This window comes from Phyllobates terribilis, unplaced genomic scaffold, assembly GCF_046119375.1.
Source record: "Phyllobates terribilis strain yellow unplaced genomic scaffold, ASM4611937v1 Scaffold_17__1_contigs__length_24005725, whole genome shotgun sequence".
NCBI classification, from domain to species: Eukaryota; Metazoa; Chordata; class Amphibia; order Anura; family Dendrobatidae; genus Phyllobates; species Phyllobates terribilis.
The window spans coordinates 23,495,919-23,522,906 of record NW_027362777.1 but is presented as its reverse complement, the minus strand read 5'-3'; the positions used below and the strand labels follow the sequence as shown (position 1 = coordinate 23,522,906).

At 44.1% G+C, this 26,988-nt stretch overlaps 1 protein-coding gene across 1 annotated transcript in view; it reads right to left on the bottom strand.

The window, feature by feature from the left end:
- LOC141176153 (uncharacterized) overlaps positions 1-26,988 on the bottom strand; it is a 246,575-nt gene that overhangs the window by 5,122 nt on the left and 214,465 nt on the right. Inside the window, exons 2-6 of the mRNA XM_073660151.1 lie at positions 6,415-6,570; positions 6,184-6,285; positions 5,986-6,109; positions 5,814-5,902; positions 586-676 (exon numbers count right to left, since the gene is read on the bottom strand). Coding sequence (XP_073516252.1) covers positions 586-676; positions 5,814-5,902; positions 5,986-6,109; positions 6,184-6,285; positions 6,415-6,498 — 490 coding nt within the window. The 5' untranslated portion in view covers positions 6,499-6,570. The remainder of the gene's footprint in view (positions 1-585; positions 677-5,813; positions 5,903-5,985; positions 6,110-6,183; positions 6,286-6,414; positions 6,571-26,988) is intronic.

Here is a 26,988-nt window from a genome sequence, read left to right as displayed (position 1 = left end):
TTGAAAAGTCAGGATAAAGGGAAACTCTGTTGTTATTGTACAGAAATTCACACTTGGCCTCACTGCACATTTAATGTTATCGATCATAAAAGTGAAGTTTGGCCAGAAAGACTGGACCTGGTCTTGTAGGGACCATATGAGCACATTCAGCAGCACAGAAGGGAGAGAAGGTAGATTCATCCAATAAGATATCAGGGTTCTAGGAAGCCAACAGCATCATTACCCTCCGCTTTCTCTTACAGGCCCATCATAATATTTTTCTTCAAGTGATTTTCTAATTTGTCAGCACATTCTACGTACGCTGTCATTTGGCTTTGTAGTTTACAGATCTGAGCAGGTAACGGTCAGCGTCTTCTAAACCCAGGGGGTAGGTGGATCCTTCAGGTTGTAAGATCTATAGAAAAGGGCTTTCACAATTTCCCAAAGTAAACTGAACATTTTCGGACGGAGGAGAATGTTGTGATCTAGATGCAAAATGGTCATCACACGATTGTGATACGACCGGACTACACCACCGATAAAGCAGCCACAGCCGGTGACTGAGAAGAATCTGTGACTTCTCTGCATTTAGTGGTCACTACTCACCTGGGTAGTCATATGTAGGAATCTCCTCTTTACACCGCTCATCACCCCTCACATATGTCTCTGTAGTATTAATATGGGTCAGATCTTCACCCTGAAACAAATATTATAAAAGTCAAAGACAGATGGAGAAGTCCCATGTATGATCAGTAGTGTTGAGCAAAACCTTCCAATATCGGGAAATATCGGATCGGATTGGATCGGACCGATACCCAAAATATATCGGATATGGCCGATTCCAATACCGGAAACCAATGCAAGTCAATGGGACACAAATATCGGAATAAAAATAAACCCTTTCTTTCCTTGTAGGTTAATTCTACATGAAGGAAAACAACTAAGAATAATGTAGAATGACATGAAAAGCCGGCAATTCATCAGCGGCATACACCGGTACCCGACAATTTAGAATAGAAAGAATAGAGCATCACACATAGATTAGATAGATAGAAACATGTCAGTCACACATATAAGAAGTACAGTGACAGTGTTGATTACTGTACTTGTCATTTAGTGTTAAAATAAAGGATATATTAAAAAAAAAATTGGTGTGGGGTTCCCCGTAATTTTAGTCTCTAGCGGAGGTTAAGCAGACGGCTGGGGCAGATGTTTGAAGCCTGGGAAGGGGGTAATACCCATGGAGCTTCCCAGGCTACTAATATCAGCCCCCAGCTGAATATCTAGCCTTTACTAGCTATTAAAATGGGGGACCCCCCCCAAAAAAAATGACGTGGGGTCCCCCCTATTTTAATAGCTAGCAAAGGCTAGGCAGACAGCTGGGGGCTGATAATAATAGCTCAGGAAGGGTGCCATGAATATTGGCCCCCTCCCAGGCTAGAAACACCAGCCGTCAGTCGCCCCAGAAATGGCGCATCCATAGGATGCGCCAATTCTGGCACTTAGCCTCGCTCTTCCCACTGCCCTGTAGCGGTGGCAGTGGGGTAATAGGGCTGGGGTTGATGTCAGCTTATAATGCCAGCTGACATCAAGCCCAGGTTAGTAATGGAGAGGCGTCTATAAGACACCCCCATTACTAACCCCATAGCGAAACTTAAAAAAAACCCCACAAACACCCAGAATAAAGTCCTTTAATTGAAATAAAGACACAATTCTTTATTGTTCTAAATTAAACCATACCTACCATCACTCCCATTCCAGCTGAAGCCAACGATCTCCTGCAATAAAAGTAAAATAATAAAGCAACCTCATCCTTACCTTTCCATGGTTCCCACGACAGCTCCAGCTCTGCTACATTCACATGACAGGTTGGATCGCAGCCGAAAGCTGCCATCCAGCTTGCCATGCCGCAGACACTGAGAAGCTCCTCAGTGAAGCTCCGCAGACACTGAGAAGCTCCTCAGTGAAGCTCCTCAGTGTCTGGCTGTGACGGCATAAAGATGAGCTGAGGTCATGTCCAATGAACTCAGCTCACCTCATGCACGTCACTGACAGCATGGGAAAAATCTCCTGCGCTTGCAGTGAGCGTGAGAGAATTCTCCTGCTGAAGCGCTGAGCGCAGGAGAATTTTCCCACGCTGTCAGTGACGTGCATGAGGTGAGCTCATGTCCAATGAACTCAGCTCACCTCATGCACGTCACTGACAGAATGGGAGAATTCTCCTGCGCACAGCGCTTGAGCAGGATAATTCTCCCACGCTGGTATGGCATTGAGAGGACAGGCTGGATCACAGCTGAGCGCTGTCTTCCAGCATGCCATCCTTCAGAGACACTGCAAGCTTGCGCTCTGCAGTGTCTCTGAAGGATGGCATGCTGGATGGCAGCGCTCAGCTGTGATCCAGCCTGTCCTCTCAATGCCATCCCAGCGTGGGAGAATTCTCCTGCTCAAGAGCTGAGCACAGGAGAATTTTCCCACGCTGTCAGTGACGTGCATGAGTTGAGCTGAGTTCATTGGACATAACCTCGGCTCATCTTTATGCCGTCACAGTGAGACACTGAGGAGTGCAAGCATGCCTGCGCTTCTCAGTGTCTGTGGCATGGCAAGCTGGATGGCAGCTTTCGGCTGCGATCCAGCCTGTCATGTCAATGTAGCAGAGCTGAAGCTGTCGTGGGAACCATGGAAAGGTAAGGATGATGTTGGTTTATTATTTTACTTTTATTGCAGAAGACATTGGCTTCAGCTGGAATGGGCGTGATGGTAAGTATGGTTTAATTTAGAACATTAAAAAATTGTGTGTTTATTTCAATTAAAGGACTTTATTCTGGGTGTTGTGTTTTTTTAAATACTTTACTAGAAATTTATGGCGGTCATGTCTAATATTGGCGTGACCCCATGAATTTCAGGCTTAGGGCCAGCTGATAATGGCAAGCTGCCCTAACCCCTTTATTACCCAGTGAGCCACCGCACCAGGGCCCTGGATGAGTTGGGTACAGCGCCAGAAGATGGCACTTCTATGAACGCGCCATTTTCTGGGGTGGCTGCGGACTGCAATTTGCAGCGGGGGGGGGGCAGAAAGCTTGGGCCTCCCTGCGCTGTGGATTCCAGCCCCCAGCTGCCTAGTTGTACCTGGCTGGACACAAAAATAGGGCGAAGACCCACGTTTTTTTTTTTCTAATTATTTCATGAAATTCATGAAATAATTTAAAAAAAAAGGGCTTCCCTATATTGTTGTGTCCGGCCAGGTACAAATAGGCAGCTGGTGGTTGGGGGCAGCCCGTTACTGGATGCTGTACCTGGCTGGCATACATAATTATGGCGAAGCCCACGTCAAAATTTTTGGGAAAAATAAATTAAAAAATAATAAAAACAAATAATAATTTAGGGACTGCATCTTTATTAACCCCTCACGTGGATGGCTTAATAAAGATGCAGTCCCTAAATGTGTTTTTTTTTTTTTAATTTTATTGAATTTTTCACCAAAAATTTGACGTGTCCTTCGCCATATTTTTGTGTCCAGCCAGGTACAGCAGGCAGGAACGGGCTGCCCCCAACCACCAGCTGTCTATTTGTACCTGGCCGGACACAATAATATAGGGAAGCCCTTTTTTTTAAAATTATTTCATGAATTTCATGAAATAATTAAAAACAAAAATACGTGGGGCTTCGCCCTATTTTTGTGTCCAGCCAGGTACATCTAGGCAGCTGGGGGCTGGAATCCGCAGCGCAGGGAGGCCCAAGCTTTATGCCCCCCCCCGCTGCAAATTGCAGTCCGCAGCCACCCCAGAAAATGGCGCGTTCATAGAAGCGGGTGGTGCGGTGGCTCACTGGGTAATAAAGGGGTTAGGGCCAGCTTGGCATTATCAGCTGGACCTAAGCCCGAAATTCATGGGGTCACGCCAATATTAGACATGACCGCCATAAATTTCTAGTAAAGTATTTAAAAAAACACAACACCCAGAATAAAGTCCTTTAATTGAAATAAACACACAATTTTTTAATGTTCTAAATTAAACCATACTTACCATCACGCCCATTCCAGCTGAAGCCAATGTCTTCTGCAATAAAAGTAAAATAATAAACCAACATCATCTTTACCTTTCCATGGTTCCCACGACAGCTTCAGCTCTGCTACATTGACATGACAGGCTGGATCGCAGCCGAAAGCTGCCATGCAGCTTGCCAAGCCACAGACACTGAGAAGCGCAGGCATGCTTGCGCTCCTCAGTGTCTCGCTGTGACGGCATAAAGATGAGCCGAGGTCATGTCCAATGAACTCAGCTCACCTCATGCACGTCACTGACAGCGTGGGAAAATTCTCCTGCGCTCAGCGCTTCAGCAAGAGAATTCTCTCACGCTCACTGCATGCGCAGGAGAATTTTCCAACGCTGTCAGTAACGTGCATGAGGTGAGCTGAGTTCATTGGACATGACCTCAGCTCATCTTTATGCCGTCACAGCCAGACACTGAGGAGCTTCACTGAGGAGCTTCTCAGTGTCTGCGGCATGGCAAGCTGGATGGCAGCTTTCGGCTGCGATCCAGTCTGTCATGTGAATGTAGCAGAGCTGGAGCCGTCGTGGGAACCATGGAAAGGTAAGGATGAGGTTGCTTTATTATTTTACTTTTATTGCAGGAGATCGTTGGCTTCAGCTGGAATGGGTGTGATGGTAAGTATGGTTTAATTTAGAATAAAGAATTGTGTCTTTATTTCAATTAAAGGACTTTATTCTGGGTGTTTGTGGGTTTTTTTTAACTTTGACTTTGGGGTTAGTAATGGGGGTGTCTTATAGACGCCTCTCCATTACTAACCTGGGCTTGATGTCAGCAGGCATTATAAGCTGACATCAACCCCAGCCCTTTTACCCCACTGCCACCGCTACAGGGCAGTGGGAAGAGCGAGGCTAAGTGCCAGAATTGGCGCATCCTATGGATGTGCCATTTCTGGGGTGGCTGGTGTTTCTAGCCTGGGAGGGGGCCAATATTCATGGCACCCTTCCTGGGCTATTAATATCAGCCCCCAGCTGTCTGCCTAGCCTTTGCAAGCTGTTAAAATAGGGGGGTCCCCACGTCATTTTTTGGGGGGTCCCCGATTTTAATAGCTAGTAAAGGCTAGGTATTCAGCTGGGGGCTGATATTAGTAGCTTGGGAAGCTCCATGGGTATTACCCCCTTCCCAGGCTTCAAACATCTGCCCCAGCCGTCTGCTTAACCTCTGCTAGAGACTAAAATTACGGGGAACCCCACGCCAATTTTTTTTTTTAATAAATCCTTTATTTTAACACTAAATGACAAGTACAGTAATCAACACTGTCACTGTACTTCTTATATATGTGACTGACATGTTTCTATGCATCTAATCTATGTGTGATGCTCTATTCTTTCTATTCTAAATCGTCGGGTACCGATGTATGCCGCTGCTGAATTGCCGGACGGCTTTTTTAAAGAGACGGTGCATGAAAACATTATTATTTTTTTTAATAAATCCTTTAACACTAAATTACAAGTACAGTAAGCTGAGCGCTGCCATCCAGCTTGTCATCCTTCAGAGACACTGCAGAGCACAGGCATTATGGGAACTTCCGATTCCGGTATTCGATATTCTAAAAGTATCGGAACTCAGTATCGGAACTCCGATACTGCAAATATCGGTCGATACCAGATATTTCAGTATCGGAATACTCAACACTAATGATCAGCTCTAATCCTGTCATCCCCTCCGTTCTCACTACACAAATATAAAACATATAATACTGGTGGATAAAACAAGACTGAGCACAAGACCTTCACAGCCGTCTACACATCATAGGGGAGATCTCATGACATCTTCTCTGTATCTACCTGATGAACATTGAGATCTTCTTGTTTATAGTCCTGACGAAGAAGAGGACGGGGACATCTCTCTGGTGTTGTCCTCTTACTGGATAGATCTGGAGGAAACACATACAGGGACTGAATTCATTCTTTACATACAGATAATTATAGGTTGTGTGTATTTAGTCCTGTCTATTACCTGGTGATGTGAGGGACTGGGGAACCTCCATCATGATGTTCCTGTACAGATCTTTGTGTCCTTCTAAATACTCCCACTCCTCCATGGAGAAATAGACAGCGACATCCTGACACCTTATAGGAACCTGACACATACAATGATACCGTCATCCCCCCGATCCCTTCATAGCGTTACTGTATAATGTCCCAGCAAGGTCACCTCTCTAGTCAGAAGCTCAATCATCTTGTAGGCGAGTTGTAGGATCTGGTCATTGATGTCCTCATGTATCAGGGGGTGAGGTGGAGGTCCTGTGATTAATCGCTGGTTATGGAGAGACACATTAATAAATCTCACTACAGACATTTCCAGAGTCCTCACCTCTCCAGTTTTGTTCACCTGTTATTCCCATAGATAAGAATAATTAAATGTGATGTCATCAGAATCTCTCACCTCTCCAGTAAGCCGGAAGAGGATCTCTAGGGTGAGATGTAATATCCTCTCCGCCATCTCCATCTTGTCCCTGTCCATATCCATCTTTGATGGGTAAATCAGGAAAATTTTCTTATATAGAAGATCTTCACTGAGAGGATCTGATATTGTAGAGACCTGAATGAGGAGAAGATAAGCCAATGGAACATCATAAAAATCCTGTGCAATAATACAACTATTGGAGATAACGAGGGGAAACATATAAGGAGATTTATTATTTGACAGTATTTCGTTTTTTCTTTACATCTAGTAATAAAACCTATATATTTTAGGCCACAGACAACAAGCAGTTTCTTCCTCAGAGTCTGCAGCTGAATACGTTTCTCATAGACTCACTGTCAGGGAAATATTGAGAAAATATTAACAATTTCTCCCAAGCCCCTCTTCCCTCTCACCTCTTCCTTATCCACCATTTGGACCAAACCAACTGTTTCCATGCAATTTAACACACACAGCAGAAGTCACTTGTAGACAAATGCAGCACAAAAGGTGCTACTGACCCACTTAACATAGGAATGCATCTCCCCTTAGCACAGACCTGGGATAGGCCGACACCTTCCAGCAGGGGCAGAGATTGAAGGAAAACTCATTTAGGCTTCAAAGGGGTTTAACACAAACTCCAGGATGTCCGGAGCTGATACGAAATAAGAAATATTGTAAGTTGTATAACTCCGCTAATAATGGGACCCATGTTTTTAGTGGCAGGGTCAGCCAAGGAACAATATGCTTATTTTATCGTAGCTGTGAGTCCCTCCGGGTAGCTGGGGTGCAAAAGTAACAAAATAACAGACAACAACTATGTCATGTGTGGTCTCTAAAGGAAGGTAAATTCATAACGGAAAAAATGGTAGAGCCAGCCCCCTTAATGTCATCCCAGGTGCTGTGTGGGCAGGTCTCCCCTTAGGCATAAAAGAATCCAAGGAGGATGGATGAGTATTCATTGCCAGGGGGGTATAGAGACTATAATAAACGGATCTTGTTCGATAACAGTCAAATCAATAAGTGAGGCGCCCCCCTCCAGCTAAACGGAATTGTCTCTGCGATCTATTACGTAAGTCTTCTTTAATCCTGTTTATATTGTGTAACTGTATATTCTGTACTGTATTGTCCCCTTTGTAAAATCCTTGTATATTTTTCATAACACTGCCTTCCTTTTGGATTAAATATAAAATGTAATAGTCCTGTTTCTTTTGCTCTGTAATCGTTCCCTCCCCCGAAGCCTTATACCCTACCAGAATGCAGGCGTCCGACCAGGCCTGTATTATATTTCAAATCTGGACGGTGGTGGCAGCGAACAATAATAATTGGGTTATCGTGAAGCTGACAGTGACCGTACGGGGGTGTATATACATATCCCAACAGAGTGACGGCAATGGTGAGAGATTGTGTGATCTTCCCGGTGTCGTCTCTTTGTGAGTTCATGACACCTTCCATAACGCTACTTCTTGTCTCATTTTCCGACAATGGAATTGGAATTAGCAATACTGCAGGAGATATTCATTACAAGTGACATGAGAAATAACTACGTCATGATGAGGCAACATCTTCTACTACGGCTCTAAAACCATATTTGGCCAGAGTCCGTCACTGACTACTGCACCACTGGCCGTCTATATGAATGTTTTCCGTCTTCTCCAGACTGTAATCTTTTATTAAGTTAGATCTCATGTCTGATTCACACACAGAAGTGTGAGGCTTTTATAAAAGCTGTTTTGTTTGCACAAACACCGTGGACAGAAATGATTTGATACTAAAGTCTACATGTACAGTGTATTATGGGGTTTACTTCTGGCCTTAGGCTTTCCTATATTACAAGAAAAAAAAAACAGAAAAAAGCAGATATTAAAAAGTTTCAAAAGAAAACTGTCACCAACAATTCTTGTAAAAAAAAAAACATGCAAAAAGCAGAAGACACATTGTCATTTTTTAACATGTTAAACATTTGTGTTTGTTCTTATATGAATTGTTTTGAGCACCAGAACATAGATGTACACCGCAGGGATGGCATGGGTGCGGCTGCAATAAAATCCCTGGCAGTTTAACCACTTGCTCCTGCAAAAAGCAAACATGGCATCTAAGAAGGTTTGACAGAGTTCGGCTGAATGACCTTCCTCCCCCAAGTGCTCAATAGTATGGGGCTGCCTAGTTACTATGATACTTAAATGCCTAATAATGGTGTCTGGGCCTGCAATGTACGAAAGTCTATTAGGCCGGGCCAGAGGCAGCATTCAATAAGTTACCTTTTAACGCCCCCAGACACATTAGACTAAAGCTGCATGAAAGCACTGATTTCAGGGGGGTTTGGTAAACTATATAATGTTTTTGGGGGCCTCCCAACAGATAATGTCAGGGCAGAGAAGGATCTATGATCCAGAATTTCAGAGGCTAAAATGTTTGTTCTTCCTGTAGATAATCCTCCGCTAGAGGAGTCTGGAGGCGACTCTCTCAGACCAGAGGAAAGCGGGAATATTTGTGTGTATGGGGGAGTCGGGAGAGATAACCGTCTGCCAAATGACCGATCAGGCAACACTTAGCTCATGAGTATGGGGATGTTACTATTGCACAGGTAGTGATAATACACGGCACTACAGTAGTACAGTGCATCATCTGAGCAATCAGAGGCTTCTGTGTTGTATGATCGCACTAAGGAGAGTTGTTTAAAAAAAGTTTATAAAAAAGGTTTAAAAAAAGTTTTAAAGTGAAAATATCACAGTTTTAGCAAAAATAAATATTCATCACTATAGAGAAAACATGGATATAATGGGAAAATGGAGAGGGAGGTCAGCTCACTATTTATTCAATGCACCTTGTCTGAAGATCACCACATGGAGCCGCCCTGGTCAGGGACATTTCAAGGTTCAAGTAGAGCAAGGAGGAGAGATGGATTCTCCAGCATGGTCTATATTGTTAAAACCTCACATTGAGGCTGTGTGCCCACGATGCGTTTTTCAAGCGTTTATGCTGCGGAATTTCCGCAGCGTAAACGCTTGGTAAACCTTCCCCCATGGTCTCCAATGCAAATCCGCACTTTCAATGCCCATGCTGCGTATTTTTCCGCAGCGTTTATGCTGCGCTCAAAAATACGCAGCATGTCCATTAATTTTGCGGACACGCAGCGTAATCACCGCCATTGACTTGCATTAGAACGCGCCAATTCCGCATCTGTACTTGCGTAATTGGCGCGTTCTAATGTGTGGATGGTACCCAGGCCTGGAGGACAGAAGACTCTCCTCCAGACTCAGGTACCATAGAATCTGTAAATAAAAGAATTTAAAACAAAAAATAAAGATTATACTCACCTTCCGATATCCTCCGGTGTTTTGTCCACGCCGTCCGGTCTCTTGCAATGCTCGCGCTGTTGTGAAGGACCTGCCATGACGTCACTGAGTCATGTGACCCATCACATGACTCAATGATGTCACCGCAGGTCCTTCACAACAGCGCGAGCATTGCAAGAGACCGGACGCAGCAGAGATGACACCGGGAAGACATCGGAAGGTGAGTATAATCTTTTTTTTTTTATTTTTTACCATTCTTATTCTTTTTTTAACTATTACTTGGTTACAATATATAAATCCATGCCGGTTGCACGGATTTATATAGTGTGACCAACTTGTCAAGCACTTTCCAAGAGATGCTCAAAATCGCTTGGAAAACTGCTTGAAAAAACGCATGCGAAAACGCTGAAAAAAAGCTTCTCTCTGGCAGAAAAAACACATGTAAATCAGCATGCGTTTTTTTCTGCCAGAGAGAGGCAAAAACGCTCTGGATCAAATCTGCTACGTGGGCACATAGCCTTATTGTGAGTTCATAAAACTGTTGTGATGGCATACCACCAAGTGCCCGCATAGGAAACCAATGCTTATTCCTGATTTACAACATGTGAGTCTCTGTGATACTTTTATATCCTTCCCTTTCCTGGGTGTCCATTGATTACTGAGCACTTCTCAGACAATTTAACCCTGTATTGTATGGAAGAAAAAGATAATACACAAATACAACTCATACATGAGACATTCAATAAAATCACTGGAAATCAAAGACAAATACAATTAATTGCACTGTAATATTAATCCTGTCTGATGCCCATTCCCTGTGGGGCTCTAGTGTGTAAATTAAATATCCAATATGACTTTCTATTTAAGATTTTTCTTTTCATATCTCCACCTCTTAATGGTTTATAAACCTTTTCTATTCCTAATATCTGAAGGATCTGATATCCCCTTTATGTTTTTGTGAAAAGTGTCTTGAAACCACAGACAGGTTTAATGTTGTGGGATTGATTGCGTCAGATAAATGTCTTCTAATACATGTTTATAGCGGATCTGACATCCATCCCACATATTGTAGTTAACTCTCTATACACTCTATTAAGTAGATGACCCCTATAGTGGTACAACTGATGAAATTGTGTATTGCAAATTGTAGTCCTGTTAGGTTTTCTTCAAATGTGTTGGTTTTATTAACCACTTCGCACCAGAGCCTGTTTTTGCCTTCGTGACCGGGCCAATTTTTACAATTCTGACCACTGTCACTTTATGAAGTAATTACTCTGGAACGCTTCAACGGATCCCCCTGATTCTGAGAATGTTTTTTCGTGACATATTGTACTTCAGGATAGTGGTAAAATTTCTTCGATATCACTTGCGTTCATTTGTGAAAAAATCGGAAATTTGGCGAAAATTTTGAAAATTTAGCAATTTTCAAACTTTGAATTTTCATGCCTTTAAATCAGAGAGATAGATCACACAAAATAGTTAATAAATAACATTTCCCACATGTCTACTTTACATCAGCACAATTTTGGAACCAAAATTTGTTTTTGTTAGGGAGCTATAAGGGTTAAAAGTTGACCAGCGATTTCTCATTTTTCCAACAAAATTTACAAAAACATTTTTTTAGGGACCACATCATATTTGAAGTCACTTTGAGGGGTCTTTATGACAGAAAATACCCAAAAGTGACATCATTCTAAAAACTGCACTCCTCAAGGTGCTCAAAAACACATTCAATAACTTTATTAAACCCTTCAGGTGCTTCACAGGAATTTTTGGAATGTGGAAGAAAAAAATTAACATTTAACTTTTTTCACAAAAATGTTACTTTAGACCCAATTTTTTTTATTTTCACAGGGGTAACAGGAAAAAATGGACCCCAAAATTTTTTGTGCAATTTCTCTTGAGCGCGATGATACCACATATGTGAGGGAAAACCACTGTTTGGGTGCACGGCAGGGTTCGGAAGGGAAGGAGCGCCATTTGACTTTTTGAATGTAAAATTTGTTTGAATAATTAGAGGACGCCATGTTGCATTTGGGGAGCCCCTGATGTTCCTAAACAGTGGAAACCCCCCACAAGTGACACCATTTTGGAAACTAGACCCCTTAGGGAACTTATCTAGATGTGTGGTGAGCACCTTGAACCCCAAGGTGCTTCACAGAAGTTTATAATATTGAGCCGTAAAAATAAAATTTTCACATTTTTCCCACAAAAACGTTTTTCATCCCTTAATTTTGCATTATCATAAGGGTAATAGGATAAATTGCACCATGAAATTTGTTGTACAATTTCTCCTGAGTACGCCGATACCCCATATGTGGGGGAAAACCACTGCTTTGGTGTACGGCAGGGTTCGGAAGAGAAAGGAGCGCTATGTTGGCTGGGATAGGTTGCAGACACCATGTCACATTTGAAGAGTCGCTTACATGCCGAAACAGCAGGAACCCCCACAAGTGACCCCATTTTATAAACTACACCTCTCAAGGAATTTATCTAGGGAAGTAGTGAGTATTTTTTAATTTTTACATTTATACCATTGGGCAGTGAAAAAAGCCTAATTATATTTTTACCACAAAAAAATGTTTTACCCTCAGATTTTACATTTTCACACAATGGGTAAAAATGGTGCCGAAATGAGTCACACAATTTCTTCTAAAAGTGGCCATACCCCATATGTGGCTGTATCGTACCGCTCAGCCATACGGCGAGATCTGGGGGGGACGGAGTGCTATTTGACAATTGGATAACAAATTATTGTAGAATAGGCATTTGGATTTGGGAGCACAATATTTTCTGAATTTCTTTTGGGGGGCAAGGGCCATTTCGCTTCTCCAGAGCTTTTCTGCTACCAGTAACTTGGAAGTCCCTTATATTTTTAACAGATGACGGACCTGAGTGGGGACTAGCTTTTTTTGAGGACTGAGTTGAAGCTATTTATTGGGAACATTTTACGTAACATTTATCCGGTGCTCTAGGCTGAGCACTTACATCGGGGTTTCCATCTAAATTTCCAAGTGATGTAATTCAGATGAAACCCCTGCAGGATCCATTCACTGTAATGAGGCAGCAGAGTTACTCTGGACTCCGTCTGGCCTCTGTTTAGTGGTGTCCTTTTTTTCAGAAGTGCACAAAACTGTGGCCAACCGCACTTTTATGCACGCCTAAAACAAATGACACCGTGGGATCACAGGCCAGACGGCATTCACAGTGGCCTATATCTGCCTCATTACAGGGAATCTTCCGTCATGGGTTCCGTCTGAATCACGTATTTCAGAGATTTACACGGAAACTCTGGCGTGAGTGCTCAGCGCAGAGCGCAGGATAAATGTGAGCAGAGCCTTACTGCGATCTTTGGGAGACATAATAAACAAATCAGTAGCAGGTGAAGAATTGGTTTTATTTATTTTTTTACACCGTTCCTCGTGTGATATAACTGATTAGATTACTTTATTCTTCGGGTCGGTGCGATTACAGAGATACCAGATTTATATCGGGTTTTTATGACTGACAGCTGTCACACACTAAGAGACGCTTTTTTTTTTTGCAAAATCTAGTTTTTGCATCACCATATTTTGAGAGCTATAATTTTTCCATATTTCGGCCGACAGAGTCATGTGACGGCTTGTTTTTTGCGGGATGAGTTGACATTTTTATTGGTACCATTTTTGGGTACGTGACATTTTTTGATCGCTTTCTATTCCATTTTTTGGGAGGTAAAATTAACAAAAACCAACAATTCAGGAATTGTTTTTTGAGGGTTTTTTTTTATGCCGTTCTGCGTGTGGTGAAAGTGATCAGGCAGCGTTATTCTTCGGGTCGGTACGTTTACAGCGATATTACACTTACTGTATATTTTTTTTATGTTTTGGCGCTTTTACACAATAAAACAATTTTATATAAAAAATATTTTTTTGCATTGCTTTATTCTGAGCGCTATAACTTTTTTATTTTTCGGCTGATGGAGCGGTATGGCGACTTTTTTGCGGAACAAGATGACGTTTTCAGCGGTACCATTTTTATTTCCATTTTGCTTTTTGATCGCATTTTTTTCCACTTTTTGTTTGGCGATATGAGGAAAAAGCATAGTTTTTTCCTCCGTTTTTTATTTATTTTTAATACGGTGTGCACAGAAGGAGTTAATTAGTGTGACAGGTTTATAGCTCGGGTTGTTTCGGACGCGGCGATACCAAATATGTGTACTTTTTTTATTTTTGCATAAATATACGGATTTATCGGTTTAATATTTTATTTATTTATTTTAATTTATTTTGTATTTTTTTTTTTAACAGTTTCAAAACATTTTTTTTTACTTTTTTTTACATTTTTACTTAGTCCCTGTATGGGACATTAATTTTTATTTTTCTGATCGCTGATCTCATGTAATATAATAAACATATATTACATTACATGAGATCTTCACACAGTCAGTGTGTCCTGCCAGGCTTCAGCTGCAGGCTGACACTGGCAGGACACCATATATGTCAGAGCTGGAGGCTGTCATGTGACCTCCAGCTGCCATAGCAACACAAGGTCCTGGAAGGTATCAGGGGTCTTCGGAGAGGTAAGTATACCACCTCCTCTCCTCCTGCTGTCTTCTATATGCCGCGATCACTATAGATCGCGGCATATAGAAGACAGCAAAGGGTTAACATCACTGGGACCTGATCCAATCAGGTCCCGATGATGTTCCCTGTCAGAGCTAACGCTCTGCACCGCTCTCGCCGCGCTTGCAGGACCCTGGGGGTCTTGAGCGCTGCACAGAGCCCAGGCAGCGCGGACGTTTATGTACAGTGGGCGGTCGGGAAGCGGTTAACATAGTTGCATGCTTTACAGGGTGTATGTCCACATTATATTATATATATATATATATATTCTTTATTTTTATATAGCGCCAACATATTCCGCAGAGCTTTACATACATTATCATCGCTGTCCCCATTGGGGCTCACAATCTAAATAAAAAAAAAACCTAACCAAGGATAACCAAGTCACATTACGTTTGATATTTGTTTCTTGAAAATAACTAGTTGAAAGTTTTCCGCCAAGTGTAGAAGCCTTTTTGGATACAAAAATCAAACAAAATATGCAAAAGAATTTACAAAGTCTGGAGGATGGATCTCAGACATCAAAAAAGCTAAGTTTGAAAGAGATATCAAAGACTACGAGTCAAATTCAATTTACACATGGAAGTGAAACAAACCAAGAGCTACTGTTCTGAAATACAGGTCACACAATAAATTCAAAGGAAATAGAGGAGAGTGGAGGTCAGCTTCACAAATCCCAATGTGTCCATGGGTTCCTCTAATTATGATTCTCTGAGGACAAATCTGATGGATCAATTAAAGACAGATGGAACAAAAATAAATTCTCAAGTATTCCCCAAAATCCAGCACAAAACAACGGAGACAGGCGGGCAGAAAGCACAAACGTGCCCAGACATGTGCGTTCCACGCCGGAGTGCATCACGGTCTCCTATCTGCGAATGCGCATGTCCGGAAGCATGCGTTCCATACCGGAGCACATAATGGTTTTGGATTGCATTCCACCAACATAGGATTTTTCTATCTCTGAGATCAGCGTCATGGGAGACTAAAAACAAGTATTGCACATCCTCCCATCATGCAATAGGAATGTAGATCTACTTTATCACTACATAAGATATGGGATGATGGCCCACAGTATACTCCTAAATGGTCAAATTTGTCCCCTATTGCACAATTAGAGATACACAAGGATCACCACACTTGTTAATTAATAAATAGTATATGTGGAATAATTGCTAAGTAATAATTCTGATATAGAAGCTCAGATATCTCGATGAAGTACAATACTATGTGAACCCCATTCACAGGGAACTGAGTAGCAATGGGTAGAGTATACAATCTAAAAATATAATCCAGAATGGGGCTGTATTCACACAAAACAAGCATAAGAAATTTGCTCATTGAGTCCCTTAGGGCAGGGGTCGACAAAGTTGTTCAGAATCTAGGAGCCAGCCAAAAAATTTAGGAGCCAGAATTTTTTTTAAGCAAACTTGGTTTTTAATTTAACAAAAAAAACATTACAAACGTTATAAACAACATTTTACTTTTAAAGATAATAAATATTATATTTTGATATTTTAGATTTTAGGCAACATTCTAGTGTTTTTCACTTTGCTTTTTGTGGCCATGAACATGCCTTGTGATTTTAGAGCTGAAGTACCAGTGGTCCACAGCCTTGGCAGGATCAAACGCCTTCACAGATGGCCCATTCATGGTGATCATAAACAAGTCACTTAAACTTTCTTCTTGCATCCTTGATCTGAATTTATTTTTGACCATGTTCATCAAACTAAATCCTCTTTCACAACATGAGGTTGAGACAGGGAGCACCGCCAAAATCGACAACAGGTTTCCCAGAACTGGAAATCTCTCGGTGTTGGAGAGTGCCAAATCCAGAAGCTCACACAGTTTCTTTCCTTTTCCAAGGACCTTAAACTCATACCACTCATTGAGGAGTGAGTGAATGCATTGGTCATCACTTTCAGGTGGAGATAGCTGTTTACGAAAATGATGAGCCAATGCAGTAATCTCAACCACACCGTAGTCTTGCAATGTTGTTCCTGCTGGCCAGGCAAAGGTGTCAAACACTGCGGTGGATCTTTCAATATTTATATCACTTAGAAATCGCACTGTCAAGTATTTAACTGCATGATTAATTAAATTAGCTTTTTCCTGCTGAATTGATGCAGCTACAGTGTTGCTCAGTCCATGTAGCTGTACATTTTGAAACAGTCCTTGAAGAGATGTTCCTGAGACAAATCTGGCCTCATGTTGTTTTGGTGCATCTCTAAGTGAATTGATTGTTGAAATTGTGCTTTTCACATGCAACTCAATTGTGCTTAAAAAAAGCTCTTCCCTTTGAAATATAAGTGACAAGTTTTTAAGAATTTCCAGATAGTCCAGTAGAAAATGGAGCATGTGAACAAATTTAAAATCTGTGAGCTTTCTCAGTAAACCATGGGCAGCTGCAGAGGCACTGTCTTTTTCCGCAGCCACACTTTCTAGGTGGATTGTCACGCATTTCCAGTCTTTGACAAGTGCAGACAGAGCACCGACTTTGCTTGCTACCCATCTGACATTATGCAAGTATTGGAATTTCACAATTGTAAGCTGCAGGTTTTCTGCTACTTGCTTCAGCTGTCGCATTCTCTTAGGTGAGTATTGATAAAATTGGTAGAGTTTCTTTAAAATAGAGTCAAAATCATCAATTAATTTAGCTTGTTTTACTGAACTTAATACACTTAAGTTCAATCGGTGTGCAACACAGTGAATGCCAATTAAATGACTTATGTTTTGGCGTATTTTCTGCACCAAGCCATTTTCGGTCCCAATCATGCTGGCAGCACCATCTGTACCAATGGCAATCAAGTGACTTGAAGAAAGCCAGCCTACAAGACCAAGTGTTCTAAGTTCTTCTGTGAGCGCTTCTAAATATCCATCTGCAGTAGCCATTTCAAGAGGAGAAACAGAAAGAAATACTTCTTTGACCCTGTTGTCCTTGATGTACCTGACATACAGAATCAGTTGTTCAACCCCTGCTTTGTCAGTTGAGCCATCTAGCATCAAGCTGACATATTTTGCCTCTTTGAGCTCACTGATTAGGTTTTTCCTGATTATTTCTGCAATATGGGAAATGAATTCTTTGCATCTTTTATCGTTTGCATATTCCTGTCGCACAGCACTCCCTAATTTCTCCGTCAACTCTAGCAACCCTTCAAAATCTGTGAAAGGTCTGTTGTTTTTGGCAATATAATAGGCCACATTAAATAGAATGGTCATATGTTTAAAAATGTCTTCATCCATTTTCCTTATACAAGCAGCCAATGGAGTAGCTTCTGGAGCCAACGCTGCATGTTTAGCCTCCACACAATTTAGATGCTGGAGAGACTTTGCTGCTTTTTGAAGGTTTCAAGTTTAAAGGGTCCTGAAAATCCTTTTACGATCCTAGATGCTTGGTCAGCAATGCCAGGGAAGGAAGCACAAATCTCGCATATAGCTATACCAGTTGTATGGTCAAATTTAAGCCATGCGAGTTCTTTACACCACTCTTGCCTAAATCTCCTGGGTCCAGCAGTTTGGCAACGGCTTGTTGATGGGGACTCCTCTGCTGGTGGGTCAACTCTTGTTTCTTCAGTTACCTGTTGCCCGGCACTTTCTACCTGTTGCACTGCGCTTTCAAGAGAGGTCTTTGTAAAGAACTGTGTCATTTTCAGTTGCTTTTCATTTTCTGGTATTCTCTCTGTTGCTCTGCGCTTCATTTTTTTCCTGAACCCAGAAAAGAAAAAAAAATGTGCACTTTGCTCTGCTATGCCAATTATAACTTACACATGATCTCTTTACCCTTCTTTGTCCGAGTGGACGAGGCAGTACTCCGGCTTCGTTCTCCCAGCGGCACCCGACTTTGTTCTTCCAGCAGCACTCCGCAGTCCGCCATATAATAATGGGATACACTGTGAATATACTGCCATATAGTAACCATATAATTACAGCATATACTGTGTATATACTGCTATACCCTACTTACAAAAAGATTTAGCAATGTAGGAAACTCCATTCAGTGGTGGTCCAGCAGGATAGGGTCTCTCAGCACTTCTAGAGAAGATTAAAAATCAATCTGCCTTATTATCCATATATTTTATTTTCTAACCATAAGAAGCTTCAAATCCTTTTTTGTAGGAACAACACTTTTCTAAATCAATGAAACAACATACTCACCTTAAATGTTTTTTGGACGGAAAAGTAAAGATAAATTGTTGTTCCGTTTTTTTCTTGACATTTTTTTTTAAATTTTTACGAATGCTTTAAAAATTGCTTTTTAAAAAAAAATAAATAGATGTCATTACATTTATAAATTTTTTATATTCTCAGTTTTTTTCTCAGAAAAATCAAAGAAACTAATTTTTTTAAAAAAATGCCTGTTCCGTTTTTTTGTTGACAAACTGTACATATAGACCCCCTCACACACGGCGTCTCCCCGGGGAGCACGGCCTTTGTATGTACTTACACAGGTAGCGGGAGATGAGAACGGGCCCCCGGCCACAGCGATCCTTCCCCCGTAACCCAACTCTCCCTGTCCAGTCCCGGAGCATAAGGGGGGCGGAGCAAAGTGGAGAAGGCGGCCTGAGCGATACTGTCCCTGCTTCCTCCGATTGGATGACTCCGTGCAGGAGGTGGGATTGGATTGAGAGTATTTTTTTTTCTTCTCAACTCCTCAAGCACCAGGCAACATTTTCTAGGCGCCAGACAACATTTTCTAGGCGCCACTGGCGACCAGGCGCCTGGGTTTGTCGAGCCCTGCCTTAGGGGCTCGTGAATCCAGTCTAACAATCCACTTACTTTCTTTTTTGAGGATACATCTATTGTGATCACCTCCTCTCACATTGGGTTGAACCATCTCAATGATACAAAAGGAGATGTCTCCAGTTTGATCTCAATGTACACTGTTCATATGTCTCGCTAATGGGGTGTCCCAACCATGGCGTATACTGCCCAAATGCCACCCCACACTCCTCCTAGACTCCCTCTTGATCTTGCCTACATAATCTAGGGGCAGGTGTGACCATATATACTAGTCCTGAGGATTTACAGTTGGAATAATCACACTAGAAAAAGATTTTAAGCATGGAGGAACTCAAGAAAGATTTACATGGTCTCATCCAATTAAATGGACAATGTTCTCCAAATCTAAAGAAACCGTAGATTCCTCTATCTAGCCAAGTCCCCTTGGGTGCAGGTTTTTTATAGAAGTTGTCAGGGTTCCACAGTGACGACACCGGGGAGATCACACAATATCTCACCGTTGCCGTTACTCTGTCCGGATTTCGTCAGGGAGTGGCGAGCACACGATCCCGACTACCCACTAAGTACGTATCGGCAAACGACCAGTGAGCGTATGGCATCACACCTCCAGATTCCAACGCATGGAATGTGTGTCTACGCCCCCGTACGGTCACTGTCAGCTTCACGATAGCCCATTAACCCCTTAAGGACCCTGGGATTTTCCTTTTTGCATTTTCGCTTTTTGCTTCTCTTGTTCCCAGAGCCATAGCGTTTTTATTTTTAATATGGTCATGTGAGGGCTTATTTTTTGCGGGATGAGTTGTACTTTTGAACGACATTACTGGTTTTACCATATCGTGTATGGGAAACCAGGAAAAAAATCCAAACGCAATGAAAATGCAAAAAAAGTGCAATACCACAGATGTTTTTGTTTTTTTTACCACGTTCACTGAATGCTAAAACTGACCTGCCCTTCTTATTCTCCAGGTCATTACAAGTTCGTAGACACCAAACATGTATAGGTTCTTTTTTTTTTAAGTGGTGAAAAAAAATCCAAAGTTTGCTAAAAAAAAAAAAAGGCACCATTTTCCAAGACTTGTAGTGTCTCCATTTTTCAGGATCTGGGGCCGGGTGAGGGTTTAGTTTTTGCACACCGAACTGACGTTTTTATTAGTACCATTTTGGAGTAGATGTGATGTTTTCATCGCCCGTTATTGCATTTTATTGCAATGTTGCGGCGACCAAAAAACGTAATTCTGGCGTTTAGAATTTTTTTCTCGTTACGCCGTTTACCGTTCGGATCAATTCTTTTTTAATATTGATAGATCGGGCGATTCTGAACACGGTGATACCAAATATGTGCATGTGGGTTGGTTTTTTTATTATTTTATTTTGATTGGGGCAAAAGGGAGGTGATTTAAACTTTTATATTTTTTTAATATTTTTAAAAACTTTTTTTTAACACTTTTTGCTTGCTTGTATAGTCTCCATAGGAGACTAGAAGCAGCAACTGTCCGATCGCCTCTGCTACATAGAGGTGATGAGCAGATCACCTCTATGTAGCAGAAATGCTCCTGTGCTATGAGCGCCGACCTCTAGGTGGCTCTCATAGTGATAATTACATGACAACCACTGGGGTCTGCTGCAGACCAAGGGTTGTCATGCCCACCCATCATGTGACGGGGTCACCGATGGGCTTTAAGAATCAGCTGACATGTGCTCGGTTGAATGCAGGCTCACAGCCGGAGCCCTAACTGGACCGGGGGTGATGGCCTGGGGCGTTCTAAAACGCCTCAGGCTTTCAAGGGGTTAATATAAATTGTTGCCACCGCTGTCCAGATTTGAAATATAATACAGGAATGGGCGGACGCTTGCGTTCTGATAGCGTATGGCTTCGGGGGAGGGAACAATTACAGCAAAAAAGAAAAAGAATTATTACATTTTATATTTAATCCAAAAGGGAGGCAGTATTATGAAAAATATACAAGATTTTACAAAAGTGGACAATACAATACATAAGTAGTTACACAAAATAAACAGGATTAAAGAAGACTTACTATAATGATCGCTGAGACAATTCAATATAGGTGAAGGGGAGACACTAAGCTTGATTTGACTGTTATCGAGCAAGATCCGTTGCTATAATAAATATATACTCCCGCAATGAATACTACTCCAACCTCAGCAGATTCTTTTATGCTGAAGTGAAAGACCGGCCCACACACCCCCTGGGATGACATTATGGGGGCTGGTCTCCAGCCTTCATATCTTTATTAGATATCTGTTTTTTGTGATAACTTATTGTGGGTCGATCGTAGAGGCCCGAAAGTGATACAATTTTTTCGTTATGATTTTACCTTTCTCAAGAGACCTCACACGGTATAGCTGCGATCTGTTATTTTGGGACCTACAGAGACAGGAAAATATCCATATCATTCCCAAGCTGACCCTGTCACTAAAAATATGGGTCCCTTCATTTTGAGAATTATGAAACTTTAGTTATTTTGAAGATTCTGCAGTCTTTGTTAAACCCCTTTTGAGCCTAAACGAGTCATTTCCTCTTTTCTTCCATCTCTGCCCCTATGCTGGAAGGTGTCAATCTATCCCAGGTCTGTGCTAAGAGGAGATGCATTTGTATGTTAAGTAGAATAGGTTACTGAACTTCTTGTACTGTTTTTTGCATACCAACAGCTGGAGTGTCAGCTCTCCTCTGGTGACAAATGGTGGATAAGGGAGGGATGAAGAGGGGTTTCAGGGACAGAGAGAAATTGTTAATACTTTCTCAATATTTCCCTGACAGTAACTATGCACTAAATGGTCCCTAATTGTCTGACCGTTTCTGAAAGTTAATGTGGGAGTAGATCCTACAGCACCCTCAAGTCCGGATCAGCCACAAGTATATCCCAGTGTTTTCTGAGGATATGAAAGATACAGTCACTCTGATTGTCGTAAGTTTTTCTTACTCGTGTTGTCCAGTTTTTTCTTGGTCTCTAGGTTAGGTATGAAGGAGTGTCTGTCTCTCCCATTTTTCTGCAAACGATGATGTGCAATCCAAAATGTACCATGAGTACCCTTTTTCCCTGAATCTGATGTTCAGGTCTATTGCCTGTATATTAAAATCTGTGACATTAGAGCAGTACCCAACCGTAAAAACTGGCCCCAGGGTATTCTTCTTTTTATGGGGATGGGGTGTTGGCTATCCCACTTCAATAGTTTATTAGTGCTTGAAGGTTTATGATAGATGAGTGTTCCTAGGGTCCCATTGCAATCCTTCTTGATTAGTACATCCATGAAAGGCAGCTGGTAAAAATTAAACTCTGATATAAATCTAAGGCCCACTCTATGGATATTGAGTTCTCTGACAAATTCAAAAGATTGTTCACTCGTCCCTGACAAGATGATAAAAATGTAGTCAATATATCTATATCATACCCCAATATATGGATGCCACCACTTATGATTATCCCTGAATATTGTAGTTTCCTCCTACCAGCTCAGGAATACTTTAGCATGTGAGGGTGCACAGGGGCTCCCCATCGCAGTACCCCTGAACTGGTGGAAGTACTTCCTGTCAAAAAGAAAGAAGTTATGAGTAATAGCGAATTTTAGAAGATCCTCCATGAAGTCATTATGTCTGCTACACTCTATTGATCTCGATTTCAGGAAATGTCTTACTCCTCTGATACCATCCTCATGCGGTATATTACTGTACAAAGCCTCGATATCTAGTAAGGCCTGCTCCCCTACATGCATGTATACATGCTCGAGGGTCTACATGTAGGGGAGCAGGCAAAGGGAAAACCAACTCCAGAGGGATTGTTCCAACTACAGGACCTCAGGCGCTACTGGGGGAACATTATACTGTGTGGGGGCTTCATACATACTGCATAAGGAGCATAATGGGGGCATTACACTGTGTGGGGGCATCATACATACTGCATAAGGGGCATAATGGGGGCATTACACTGTGTGGGGCATCATACATCCTGCATAAGGGGCATAATGGGGGCATTACACTGTGTGGGGGCATCATACATACTGCATGAGGAGCATAATGGGGGCATTACACTGTGTGGGGGGCATCATACATCCTGCGTAAGAGGCATAATGGGGGCATTACACTGTGTGGGGCATCATACATCCTGTATAAGGGGCATAATGGGGGCATTATACTGTGTGGGGGGCATCATACATACTGCACAAGGGGCATAATGGAGGCATTACACTGTGTGGGGGGCATCATACATCCTGCATAAGAGGCATAATGGGGGCATTACACTGTGTGGGGGCTTCATACATACTGCATAAGGAGCATAATGGGGGCATTACACTGTGTGGGGGCATCATACATACTGCATAAGGGGCATAATGGGGGCATTACACTGTGTGGGGCATCATACATCCTGCATAAGAGGTATAATGGGGGCATTACACTGTGTGGGGGCATCATACATACTGCATAAGGGGCATAATGGGGGCATTACACTGTGTGGGGGGCATCATACATCCTGCATAAGAGGCATAATGGGGGCATTACACTGTGTGGGGCATCATACATCCTGTATAAGGGGCATAATGGGGGCATTACACTGTGTGGGGGGCATCACACATACTGCATAAGGGGCATAATGGGGGCATTACACTGTGTGGGGGGCATCATACATCCTGCATAAGAGGCATAATGGGGGCATTACACTGTGTGGGGGCTTCATACATACTGCATAAGGAGCACAATGGGGGCATTACACTGTGTGGGGGCATCATACATACTGCATAAGGGGCATAATTGGGGCATTACACTGTGTGGGGCATCATACATCCTGCATAAGGGGCATAATGGGGGCATTACACTGTGTGGGGGCATCATACTGCATAAGGGGCATAATGGGGGCATTATACTGTGTGGGGGGCATCATACATCCTGCATAAGAGGCATAATGGGGGCATTACACTGTGTGGGGCATCATACATCCTGTATAAGGGGTATAATGGGGGCATTACACTGTGTGGGGGGCATCATACATCCTGTATAAGGGGCATAATGGGGGCATTACACTGTGTGGGGGGCATCATACATACTGCATAAGGGGCATAATGGGGGCATTACACTGTGTGGGGGGCATAATACATCCTGCATAAGAGGCATAATGGGGGCATTACACTGTGTGGGGCATCATACATACTGCATAAGGGGCATAATGGGGGCATTACACTGTGTGGGAGGCATCATACATCCTGCATAAGAGGCATAATGGGGGCATTACACTGTGTGGGGCATCATACATACTGCTTAAGGGGCATAATGGTGGCATTACACTGTGTGGGGGCATCATACATCCTGCATAAGGGGCATAATGGGGGCATTACACTGTGGGGGGCATCATACATCCTGCATAAGGGGCATAATGGTGGCATTACACTGTGTGGGGGCATCATACATACTGCATAAGGGGCATAATGGGGGCATTACACTGTGTGTGGGGGCATCATACATACTGCATAAGGGGCATAATGGGGGCATTACACTGTGTGGGGGGCATCATACATACAACATAAGGGGCATAATGGCATTACACTGTGTGGGGGCATCATACATACTGCATAAGGGGCATTATGGGGGCATTACACTGTGTGGGGGGCATCATACATACAACATAAGGGGCATAATGGGGGCATTACACTGTGGGGGGCATCATACATCCTGCATAAGGGGCATAATGGGGGCATTACACTGTGGGGGAATCATACATCCTGCATAAGGGGCATAATGGGGGCATTACACTGTGGGGACATCATACATCCTGCATAAGGGGCATAATGGGGGCATTACACTGTGGGGTCAGTAAAGGGGTCCTGTACTATGAGAACAATACGTTTCCTCCCTTCCTGTCTCCATAGTTGGGTCGTATGTATCTATTACAGGAAACAGAACAAAAACCTTATGATTCTTATAAAGGGGCAACACAAGACCCCAAAAGAGTCTCGGTGCTGAAGGGGTTAATGCCCCCTGCGCCCAGTAATGGGGGTCTCAACATACCTCCACCTGCAGAGCCCCACCACATATATGGCTGCTCTGTGCGCACAGGACCTGTGATGAGGTCACAGGAGGGGAGGAGTCAGGGGTCACATGATCAGGGGCCTCAGTGGATGCAGGACTCTGCTGTGCTGGTTGTCATGGTGCTGGATGAGCTGAAGTTTATGTGTGGGGTCAGGAGGGGTTTACAGTGTGGATGTAGCAGAGCCGTGTGTGTACAAGGTGTACGGAGCAGAGCCGTGTGTGTACGAGGTGTACGGAGCAGAGCCGCGTGTGTACGAGGCGTACGGAGCGGAGCCGCGCGTGTACGAGGCGTACGGAGCGGAGCCGCGCGTGTACGAGGCGTACGGAGCGGAGCCGCGCGTGTACGAGGCGTACGGAGCGGAGCCGCGGTGTACGAGGCGTACGGAGCGGAGCCGTGTGTGTACGAGGTGTACGGAGCGGAGCCGTGTGTGTACGAGGTGTACGGAGCGGAGCCGCGTGTGTACGAGGTGTACGGAGCAGAGCCGCGTGTGTACGAGGTGTACGGAGCAGAGCCGCATGTGTACGAGGCGTACGGAGCAGAGCCGCGTGTGTACGAGGTGTACGGAGCCGCGCGTGTACGAGATGTACGGAGCGGAGCCGTGTGTGTACGAGGTGTACGGAGCGGAGCCGCATGTGTACGAGGTGTACGGTGCGGAGCCGCGCGTGTACGGGGCAGAGCCGCATGTGTACGAGGTGTACGGGGCAGAGCCGCGCGTGTACGAGGTGTACGGAGCGGAGCCGTGTGTACGAGGTGTACGGAGCGGAGCCATGTGTACGAGGTGTACAGAGTGGAGCCGTGTGTACGAGGTGTACAGAGCGGAGCCGTGTGTGTACGAGGCGTACGGAGCGGAGTCGCGTGTGTACGAGGCGTACGGAGCGGAGTCGCGCGTGTACGAGGCGTACGGAGCGGAGTCGCGCGTGTACGAGGCGTACGGAGCGGAGTCGCGCGTGTACGAGGCGTACGGAGCGGAGTCGCGCGTGTACGAGGCGTACGGTGCGGAGCCGCGCGTGTACGAGGTGTATGGAGCGGAGCCGTGTGTACGAGGTGTACGGAGCGGAGCCGTGTGTACGAGGTGTACGGAGCGGAGCCGTGTGTGTACGAGGCGTACGGAGCGGAGTCGCGTGTGTACGAGGCGTACGGTGCGGAGCCGCGCGTGTACGAGGCGTACGGTGCGGATCCGCGCGTGTACGAGGCGTGCGGAGCCGAGCCACGCGTGTACGAGGCGTGCGGAGTCGTGCGTGTACGAGGCGTACGGAGCAGAGCCGCATGTGTACGAGGCGTACGGGGCAGAGCCGCGCGTGTACGAGGCGTACGGGGCAGCGCCACGCGTGTACGAGGTGTACGGAGTGGAGCCGTGTGTACGAGGTGTACGGAGCAGAGCCGTGTGTATAGAAGGTGTACGGAGCAGAGCCGCGTGTGTACGAGGTGTACGGAGCGGAGCCGTGTGTGTACGAGGTGTACGGAGCAGAGCCGCGCGTGTACGAGGTGTACGGAGCGGAGCCGCGCGTGTACGAGGTGTACGGAGCAGAGCCGCGCGTGTACGAGGTGTACGGAGCAGAGTCGCGCGTGTACGAGGTGTACGGAGCAGAGCCGCGTGTGTACGAGGTGTACGGAGCGGAGCCGCGCGTGTACGAGGCGTACCGAGTGGAGCCGCGCATGTAAGAGGCGTACGGAGCGAAGCCACGTGTGTAAGAGACGTACGAAGCGGAGCCGCGCGTGTACGAGGCGTACGGAGCGGAGCCGCGCGTGTATGAGGCGTACGGAGCGGAGCCGCGTGTGTACGAGGCGTACGGAGCGGAGCCGCGCGTGTACGAGGCGTGCAGAGCCGCGCGTGTACGAGGCGTACCGAGCGGATCCGCGCGTGTACGAGGCGTA